General features: G+C 39.3%; 1 protein-coding gene across 1 annotated transcript; it reads right to left on the bottom strand.

The window, feature by feature from the left end:
• Positions 1 to 787: 787 nt before the first annotated feature.
• LOC116320298 (SAM pointed domain-containing Ets transcription factor) lies at positions 788 to 10,100 on the bottom strand. Its single transcript, XM_031739869.2, has 6 exons — positions 9,754 to 10,100; positions 4,140 to 4,592; positions 3,238 to 3,435; positions 2,994 to 3,041; positions 2,590 to 2,724; positions 788 to 1,760 (listed from the first exon to the last, which is right to left on the bottom strand). Exons 2-6 carry the CDS (start codon positions 4,582 to 4,584, stop codon positions 1,582 to 1,584), a joined length of 1,005 nt encoding a protein of 334 aa, XP_031595729.1. The 5' UTR covers positions 4,585 to 4,592; positions 9,754 to 10,100; the 3' UTR covers positions 788 to 1,581.
• Between the last annotated feature and the right edge of the window lie 416 nt (positions 10,101 to 10,516).

The following is a 10,516-nucleotide window of genomic DNA, read 5'->3' as shown; positions in this document are numbered from 1 at the left end:
AACCTCCAGTGCAGCTCCCTTATGTGAGATTATTAAACCCTGTGTCCAGACTTTATGGCAAGAATAACATGCTAAACTTTTGACATTTTAATTATGAATTCTTTTAATTTTTTCAATAGAGTATATCTGCAGTTTTGTTGTCATGGTGCAGTTGAATTATTTTTTATCTTGACTTTTTTGATTGTTTAACAGGTGCAGCAGTAAGTTGACACTGAGATCGTGACATCATTTGACAATTGAGCATTTAAAAACAAAAGTTAACCCGTGACTCGCAGCGTTTTCTAGTGGTTGGCTCAGACCTCTCTGTATCTCATTTACATGTTTGCCCTGTGCTTTCCCTACTTTATAAGTAAAAAAAAAAAACCCAACTCATTAAAAGTGCATCATGGGTTATCATAATAGAACCAGCAAAATGTTCATTCAGCTTATTTTTCACTTCATATTTTTCCCCTGCTAGTCTAGGCCCCAGCTAAAGAGGCTCTGTGTTTGAGGATATACTACTGGGTTAACTGGTGATCCTAACTTGGCTGCAGGTGTGAATGTGAGTATGACTAGTTGGTGACAGACTGGCAACCTGTCCAGGGTGTTCTCTGATCCTATGACAGCTGGGATAGGCTCCAGCCCTCTGCCATCCAAAGTTGCATAAACAACTAATAAAACAGAATGAAAAAAAAAAGAGTTTTAATAATTTATCCCGTGTTTCAAGTTGCCAACCCATAATGGCTGAAAAAAATCATTTCATATTCCAGGAATGATGAATTTGTGCAACATGTCACGTCAATTCTCAGGTAAAACTTTATTTTTATTGCATATTTTGTCTCCATTTGTATATGATTATTCATTTCAAGTCTTTTTGGTTTATTAAATTCGGAAAACTTTGGGTTTCAAAGACCCACAGTATTAATTGCAGTATACGGCTCTGTAAATGGACCAGGCAGGGTAAACTATATAAAGCTATTCAAAGAGGAATGCATCACACTTCAGAAGTTATACATTAGAAAACAAACATATATACAAGAGTCCCTATTACACTTCCACAGCAGGATTTGAGGCAATGCCTAAAAAGAGGAAGTCCATTTCTCAGTAGCTTTAAGATGAGATAAGAAGAGTTTCCTGTTCAGACAAAGCCAGTGCAGCTGTAGACGCTTTTACCGAAGAGCCATCAGTTGTAACGCTTTGATTTGAGCTCAAGATATTTAGAAATCACAATAGGGAAACATAAACAGGCAGATCATGCAAATAATAAGGCAGTTCATGTACTGTTTTTCTGTTTTGCTTTGTCTTTGTTTTTTTATTCTGTTGTCTTTTTAATTTTGCAGCAGGAAAAAGCCTCAACAGCTACACTGTTTTTGTCTCTTCCTGTCTGGCTTTGCACAGATAAGACTGCAGCAGCTGCCAGCTGTTACTTCAGTGTTGGCAGTCAGGTGTGTACCATCGGGGTAATTCAGTGCACATGTTCCATGTCACCTTTTCATCTCAGGAATTAGGTGTTCGGGTGCATGGTGACACAATTTGTCTTTATAATTTTCCGAGTTCCCATCTCATCGTCCTCCGCCTTCTCCTCTCACTTTGCTTTCAGTCTCATACTGGGTGAACAAACTGGTAGACCAGTCTCTGAGACACGTCGGGCTTGCGGATGATGCCTTTCTTGTAGTACTGACGTATGGAACGGCTCAGCTTGTCGTAGTTCATTGCAGGTCGATTCTTTCGGAGTCCCCACAGTCTCGCGACGTGGGCAGAGTCTTCGATTTTGAAAATACCTGGTGGGAATCAAAAGCAGTTATTACCACACAATACAACACGTGCAAAACAATGAATGATTACACTTTATGTGCACACATAAAAAGTCCTCCACTTGGACTCATATTTCATTTGGCATGCTTTTTGCCTTTAAGGCATTAACAAACCCAATAAGTGAAAACCTGACATACATCCGGCATTCACTCCATTGTGGTTTCACTTTAAATATGCTTTAACGGTGTTCTTATTGTGTGTGGCTGATTTTTATTGTGTAGTGTTTGTACCAATTTGTACTATTGCATTTAAGGTTGGGAAAAAAGGAGGGAGGCCTGCACACTCTTAGGTTCTGATTTAAATCCACCTTAAAATAAGAACAGTGAATGAAATAACTATATTTGTTCTATTTACTAATTTTGCACACACATGGCCCCCTTATGTAGTGTTGTCCTACAATTATTACTTTTAAATTGTAATATTGCAATTTTATTGAAAACTTTTACTCTCATTCAAAATATTTCCAGTTTGTTTTTTGATTTTTTTAAATTAATGTGTCAAGATTTTGGAGCTTCAAAGCAGTATGATGAGCCCATAAAAGTCTGCATAGCTCTGAACAGTAGATGAACTAATAAAAGATAAAAGCAGTTGGGACAAAAATTGAAATGTAAAAAAAAATACATTTTATTTTAAGCTGAAGCATAAAAGAAGAAAGCACTTAAATTGTAATAGCACAATGTCATACACATTTTTCTCACATTTTTATTTAAAAACAGCAGGTAAATTAAGTTTTATTCATGTGTTCAAGGACTAAATAGAGCAAATAAAGAATAAATGAAATGAAAATGAAAGTACCCTTTTCTTTATTGAGCCAGCGAATGCAACGTCCATAGTTGTGGGGTTTGAGCAGGAGCTCTCTGAGAAACTGCCACAGATGAATAGGTTGACCTGAACAAGATGAATCTGCCTCAGACCATAGCTCCTCGCTGCCTGCACAGCAAAACAAAACCATTCAGTCCTCGGGGTTCTTGTGTATTGTTTCAATGAAAAAGCTCTGTACCGTGAGGGACCAAAAAATCAAGGAGCCCTTTCATCAGGGCATTGAATATACACAATGCAAATCTTGATTTTTCACTGAAATCCTGCAGCATATAGTTATTAGCGTCTATGTAAAATACAGTGTTAAAATTATACTGTGCGTTGGATTTTTTGTGTGAATGCAACTTGCATGACAGCTAATGCAAACATAAGAATCTTACCTGTAGTTTTAGTGTCTCCAATGGAAAACCGCTCTTTCATCCATGCAGCTGGAAAGTAAACAGATGCAGAAAAGTTCAAGCTAAGAAAAGGCTAGAACTTCAAATAATCCCACCCAAACACACATGAATGCAGTAATAAAATTTACACCCACTCAAAAGTTCACAGCAGCCAAACATCCGATAATAAAATCATCACAGGGGGTGCAGCAGGCTGCACATGTTGAACGTGTTAAATAAATATTACCTGACTTCCATATGTCCAGGTGTGCGTGCAGCGTGTCTCCACACTGCGGGGAACGCTGGCGAAACTCCTCCTCGCTCATGGCGCACAGATCCTTTCCCGTCAGCTCCTGGAAGGCCTTTCCCGCATGGGGCAATCTGTAGAGATGTTCAGTCCAGAGCAGCCACTTCTGGACATTCCCAGTATTCCACTCTATCGGATCTACAGGCGGAAATAGATATGAAATCAGTGAGAAAACTTCCAGCTGCCAATGCAATAAATGACCTTATCTTGGACCATTTCTTTAGTGACACTAATGTCATATGGATCAAGATAAGTCATTTATATATCAATATTGTTTTCACCTTTACCCTGTCTGTATTTTGTTTGCCCTTGACTCATAATAAATCTGCTGAAACCACAAGATTACCAAGCTTTTATGCCACAACAGTTTTAATCAGTAGAACAGACGATTGGGGATTGCATAGGTTTATAACAGCTAGAAGCCATACAATACATGAAAAACGCTTCCTCTGTTTGCTTTATGAGCAGGAGAGGCCTCGCCCTTAAGACTGTGTACACGTCTACTGGCAGGCAAGAACCATCACTATTACAATCCAGGAGTACCTTTGCAAAGGTCAGGATTAAACAGATCCTGGAGCAGGCAAACACAGCTTTGCGTCAGTAAGGATATGATTTAGGAGTTCTGTCATCTTGTGTCCACACAAATATGTGTTGATTTTGCGAGTAAGATCCAGTAGCTTAAGTATCTGGATCAATACTTCTGTATTTGCAAATAAAGAGAAACACTTCAGCATTTTGGGGGAGATGAAATATGTTTTGTTTAAGGTCAGCTTCTTTGTCAGTTATACGCAGTAATACACTCGCCACAGCAGCAGGAGTAGGTGTGCTGGAAAGCAGCCTACCTGGGGTGATGTTGAGCAGTTTGCAGGCTGTTTCAATGTCCTTCAGTACTTCTCCCACAACCATGCTCTGCACCTGCTCCAGAGATCGCTCCTCCTCCTGCCCCTCCAGGCCAGGAGAGATCCCCTGTTCCTGGCTATCAATGACCGGGCACTGCTCCGGTTCCTCCCGGGGTTCTACGCGGCTCATGGGTAAAGCCAGTGCTGAAGAGGCCTCTGAAACTTTCACCAGCCAAGTAGCATCTTCTGTGAGGAGCATGTCGAAGCAGGAGAGGTAGACGCCTGGCATGCCCCGCTCCAGGGCTTCCACGTTTGGTTTGGTTTCCCCCATCTCCCAGGGGTCTTCGCAGCCTCTGCTTTGCTCCAGGATGGAGAGGGAGTCCTCTGTCATCCCAATCCGAGACCCATACGATGTGGTTTCAGGTACGCTGCCCACTGGGTTTGACATAACTGGTCCTGAGAGGGAGAGAGAAAAAAAAAGAAACACAAAAAGCCACATTAAACTTCTACGCTGTGAACTGCAAATGAAATGAGACGTGATTTAAAAGTTTGTAACTATTCAGCGTAGCATAAAATCTGAAAGATCTCTCTGTCACATAAGCCCATGTAACAGGTGTGTATGCCACTTAAATCTGCAGCAGACATTAGTTCATTTTAAGTAATTTAGTCAAAAAAAATATGCAAAAAAAATCATGATTTAAGTCATGGTTACCTTTTCACAACAGTTCCTCTCCTTTGTTTCTCAAGATACTAAAATGACAGCTGCTTTAGTTTTGCAATGATCTCCATCAGAGTTGTGCATGTGAATGTGCAGAGAACTGAGGTGAGACTGTGCTGGTGTAGGCTCTATAAGAAGCTCTATAAGTCTAATGGAGATACTGACCCTGAAAACAGTTAAAACACACACAGTGCTGACAGGCGTGGGGCAAAATGGATTTGACTGAGTCTCTTATTTGAGGGTCAGTGGCCCAGAATGATTTGTTTCATGGGGGTAGGTGACTTGTATTGAGACCCGAAACAGCTCTGCTGTCTGCCCGGGCTTTCAAGGTGCCGTCTCTGCAGCCCTCTGTCTCCACTGTCAGCTGGAGATTTTAATCAAATCGAAGTTAGATAATGTGGAGAGAAGAGCGTGCATAAAATCTGCCCAGCCAAAATGTCTGTTTTATGAAGAGTAGGCTTTATGAAAACAGCCCTTTAATAGGAGGTGGCCTTTAAATGTGTACACTTATGAAGGTTTGTGAGCTGTAGCACAAGTGTAATCTTGATTATGATACCCATAATGCTTACCTGCCACAGCTGGTAAATGGGAGGACACAGCAGCAGGTTATCAGCAGCTGTGGCTGATGCCACAGTAAAGGAAGTAAACTCCCACAGAGCACATGTTTAGGGAGCGTCACCATTTAATTCGTCAAAGTGCAAACAATTAAAGTCTTGTAAAATTTGCAAAAGTAATATACAACATCCACTGAGTCAAAACCAACAGTAAGGGTAACTTTGAAACAAACCACGAAGACATGAGAGCTCTCGAAAGAAAAAGAATCAATTTAGTTTGCAAAACTTTAACAAACGTGAATTTCTCAGCCGTGCTGCACTGACCACGGTCTTATCTGTTTTGTTTTGTTGCTTATGCTGTTTGTACCTTTGATTTTTTTCCTACTCTTGTTCTTGTTAAAATGCTTTTACTTGTCATTACCAGTTCTCTTATTTTAAATACATTTTTGTTGTTCCATGTAAGGTTTTCCCAGTTTAACCTGTCATCATTTTATCACCACACACACATAATACAGAATCTCTTATCTCTTATCGTTCAGAAACGATTCTCTCTTTCCATTATCAAAATAAACCAACTCAGTTGAGAATTATTGTCTGTTATGTGGGATTTCAGATTACACACTCCCTGAAGCTGCTGTCTGAACTGGTCTCCTATTGAGGTCAGGCGCATTAGCCTGCAATGGGAAAACCTGGACTGCGTGGCTATATCCACCTAAAAAGAAATGTAAAATCTGAACAAGCTAAAACTGGATTTCCACTGTTGCCAAACACACCTAAATGAAATTTGACTGCAAAAAGAAAAAAAAATCTCCTTCTAGCTCTTGGACCTCAGCATGCCATTGATAAATAGCCTCCACAGTCTTCCTTTTATCTCTAAACTTCTCGTAAACTATCACCCACCCTGCCTTTTACTCCATCAGTCAGTCAGATTAAAAGCCCCTGGTATCCAAGCCTGCCGCTGTGTGTCAACTCTGCTCTGTAACAGCTTGCGCTAAGCCCATTAGCAAAGCAAATTTAGCCATATTACCTTTTTCCAAAAGGAAGAGGGGACACCAGAGAAAGACACAAACACCCACCCCTGCAGAGATGGATTAAGGCCCTGACTGATCTCTAAATGAGTTTGGTCAAGACGCTGATATTCATTTCAGGAGCATTAGAGCTTGCTCCATTTACTCAACAAAGTCAGCCTTGGAATCAGAAGGAATGGGACTCCATCCATGCTGGCGCCCACCCTGGGAACCATATTTTTTCCACCTGCTTGGTCTTATTTAACATAAATACGGTGATTATGTGAGGTGAAGTTTGTATCACTGCCTTAAGTTTTGTATGGTTACAGCTGCGTGAAGAGATTTTTTTTAAAATGTAAAATGCCTTTTGCCCAACCTGTAGGTCATATTTTTATCTGGAAAAATTCATTTCCTAAAATGAAAGTGGTGAAATTTGCAAACCAGTGGAGCCAATCTAGCTAAATATTAACCTGCGAGCCAATTCAGCATTGTTGAACAGTTTTGTGAAAGAAGACAGGTAAGTGTTTAATTTATAGTTAATGAGTAGTGATTAAAACAACTCCAAATGTCTCGTCTTGTTTAACTTGGATGAATCCATTCAAGCACCAAAAAAAGAGAAAAGGTCAGAGATTAGATCTGATGCCATCTATCAAGGCATAATCAAAACACACTGAGTGTTATGCTGGTAGTGTTTCAGTCTGGTATTAAAGAAGCGTATACAGCCCAGAGTGACTGTTTGCCATGTGACACTCCCCCACCCCCTGTTTTTTCCCTGTTATTGTTCCTCATGGGAAATTTGGACCCACTCATGAAGTCATTGTTCAGAGAAAAACGGAAGGAATTTCATCTTCTTCTTACTTAGTATGACTGTTGCTCTGCAAAGAAACGCCTGCTGGTTGGAGGAGGAGATTTAGATCTGCAGATTGCTCCCTTAGGGAATTTTTATTGCAGCAGTGACATGTGCAGGTGCTCTGTTCACGTTATAAATTAGCTTCAGTTTATGTGCTTATTTTATGAAATGCAATAAAGGTTTATTTCGTGTGCTTGTACCTGCACTGCCTTATAATACTGATCCCATTAAACTCTGTTTTTAACAAATTTTTCCAACCACCCACACTGCTAGGGGATGTATGGTGATTCATATCTGCTGTTAGTCAGGTGTGCAGGCATTAAGCCAATATCCAAGGAAAATGGCTTTGATGTTGGTCTAAATTAATCTTGACAAAGAGGCTACTTAGAGCTAATTATGCTGATAATAAACCTCATTTAATTGGGGTTGGACCTAAAGATTGGAGAACTTGAAAATGGGATAAAAAAATAAACCTGTCACTGTTCTAGCAAAGGCAGATATAAGGGCTGCCGCTACGTGGCCTCGGGCGTTTTCTTGAGCGCTGGGTTTAAATCGTAAATCATCACAAGATTAAAGAAAAAAAATCAAACAAGCAAAAAAAAAAAAAAAAACCCAGTTTTTTAAATGTTAAACACAACGATGGCCCTTTTCATCAGCTGCCTTACAAAGTGTGATGATATATGTTATTTGAGACACAATTCACTACTCATAACTTTATCAGATCATAGCACACGCTGGCAAACAGGCACTCTGTTTAACTTTCAAATGCTAGGAATAAAATTAAAAACAAAGAAACAAAGAAAAAAATACAGAAACTATCAGAAAATTTCGCACTTGACCCAACATAACTGAAATCCTGCAAGTGTGAGGGAAATGGGCAGTGAAGTCACTGAAGAGAAAAACATGTAAGAATGAACAAGGAACAAATCCTGTACGTCTAACAGGGCATATGTAGAGGATTTGGTTGAACCATCAACTGGTTTTTTCTAGATGCAACTAGTTCATATTTGCATATGACCAGTTCATGGGAACATTAATCTTTTACTTTTTGTTTATATAATTTCATTTTTTAACTTGTGCGGAGTTTGAAACTTATTGCAAATCTGAAATAACTGTCAGCAAACTGTGTGTGCTTCTTTAGAAGAGAATCACGGATAATTTTGAGTCTCCTGAGCGATCAGAGGCAGCAGATTGTTCATGAGAAGTCAGGTCTCACCCCCCCAATGGAAGTGAAAAAGGAGCTAGGGTTTGTTCATTCTTTACACAATCATCACTGTTACCTTTCACGTGTACTGATTGCAAAGCTATGAAATTGTGTGCCATTATTTCTGTGTTTATATGATACGATATCTGTTTCAAAGCTTTAAAAACACTTTTGACTTCAGACCTGGTCCGACAACCAGGAAAGAACTACTCTTTGATTGTGTAAAAACCTGCCCCAGTATTTCATACCAAACCTCCTGAATCAAGTAACCAAGTATTGCATGAAATTATCAGGAGATGTGGTTTATATATTTTGATGAAGGGAGAAAAGCAAACTTTGGGGGGGAATAGAAAGGTCTTTTCTGTTTTTCTTACCCCACTGTTTGTACAATGTTATGCCTTACGTGTGATTATCTGTGCTATCTTGTTATCTGTGCCATGAATTAAAAAGGGTTGTTAAGATTTATATAGATTCTACATTTAAACTTTGGCTTTAAAAATGTAAGGCCTCTAAAGACAAAAATAATTTCATACATTTCCATACTAACAAGGTCACAAGGCCTCTGAAAAATAATCGATTAGCTTGACATGAAAAGGAATATAAATGCACCTGTACCCATAGAAGAAACAGAACAAACAATCCGCTTCTGTTATTCCTCTTTGGAATTTCTCTTCTTTCTGTCTCAGGTAGTTGCAGCCGTATTTGATTTCCACCTTTGATTAAAACCACAGTGAAATCCCCCGTCTCATCCCACAGTGACAGCAGAAAGAAATCTGTTGGGTTTTTTGGTTTGTTTCAAAGTCAGTCTATTGCTGTGGTTTATGGTACCTAACTGACAACAGCATTTTTTCTGACCACATTTTGCATATTTCCTTTCTGAATGGAAACTTTCAGATTTGCATGAGATTTATGAAAGAAGAAAAACAGGTCTCAGTCTCTTTTTTCCTTTTATATTTGACTGGGTATTTATTTATTTGCTTAATCTGATCTGCAGTTGGTTCAGGAATGTCTGAATGTTTCTTTTTAATATTTTTACTCTTAACTTTCACATTAAGACAGGGGATGTATTTAATAATTAAACTTTTCCCTTTAATTACTGAGAGTCAAAATCTCTGGATGTTACTAATTAGGTTAAACGAACTGTTCAAGACTACTAAGAAAACTATAGACACACACAAACACACATATCTCAGATATACAGCATATGTCCTATAAATAATGGGCCTATAATAAGATTGTGCTACAGAAATATCCAAGACCCTGTTTAAGAGAGCAACTTCTTACCCAGCAATGATGCTCTGATGTTCTTGAGTCAATGACTTGACTGGATGCTGGCAGATGCAGTGCTGTTTCCAGCCAGTGGCCGGTTGGTGCCTGAAGATGAGGCGCAACAGGCAGCGGGCAACCTTCAGTCGGCTTCTTGCTGATGACTGTCACTGAGCCCCAAACACAGGTCTCCTCAAATCTTCCCAGGCTTTTTTGTTTGTTTGTTTGTTTGGTTGGTTTTTGGTTTTGGCAGAATTACACTTAACCTGAAAGTCACAGCCTAAAACACAACTGCACACTTAGTTCAAGTGGAAGCACCTGCTGCGGGTGTGTTCAAAGTGAAGCCAAGAGGACTAGTGGCTGGGTGAGTGAGTGCAAAGGAATTCCACCTCCATTGACTGCAATTTATATTTATAAGGCAGCCATGTTTACTTATGCAGACAACTCTCTCTCTCTCTCTCTCTCTCTCTCTCTCTCTCTCCCTCTGTGTGTGTGTGTCTTTGCTGATTAGCTCAGACCTCCTCAAACCCTGCGAGCCAACCTTAGTGTTTAGTTGAGAGAGAATTGAAAGTGATCAGATTAAATAAATAATTAAAAATTACAGTTTAAAGTGAGTGATTATGTAGCCAAATACAACACTTTAGTTAAGTATACTTTTTTATCATGTTTCCATTTGTTGCTGGTTTTTGTTCTTTGTACTCCTGCTTTCTACTTCCCTACTGTTTGAAGACTGTATTTACAAACTTACCATTTTTATGTCATGTTATGTTAAAAATAGGAA

The sequence above is a fragment of the Oreochromis aureus genome, linkage group 5 (assembly GCF_013358895.1).
Source record: "Oreochromis aureus strain Israel breed Guangdong linkage group 5, ZZ_aureus, whole genome shotgun sequence".
Lineage (NCBI taxonomy): Eukaryota > Metazoa > Chordata > Actinopteri > Cichliformes > Cichlidae > Oreochromis > Oreochromis aureus.
This window is presented reverse-complemented; position numbering and strand designations above follow the sequence as displayed.

What these genes read in the sequence shown, in the direction of transcription:
- LOC116320298 (XM_031739869.2), bottom strand. Translation starts at nt 4,584, where the DNA reads ATGTCAAACCCAGTGGGCAGCGTACCTGAAACCACATCGTATGGGTCT. An exon ending in ACTGCTCAACATCACCCCAG is followed by an intron (nt 3,436 to 4,139) that starts GTAGGCTGCTTT and finishes TTCCGCCTGTAG; the next exon opens with ATCCGATAGAGTGGAATACT. An exon ending in TGGAGACACTAAAACTACAG is followed by an intron (nt 2,725 to 2,993) that starts GTAAGATTCTTA and finishes TTTGCTGTGCAG; the next exon opens with GCAGCGAGGAGCTATGGTCT.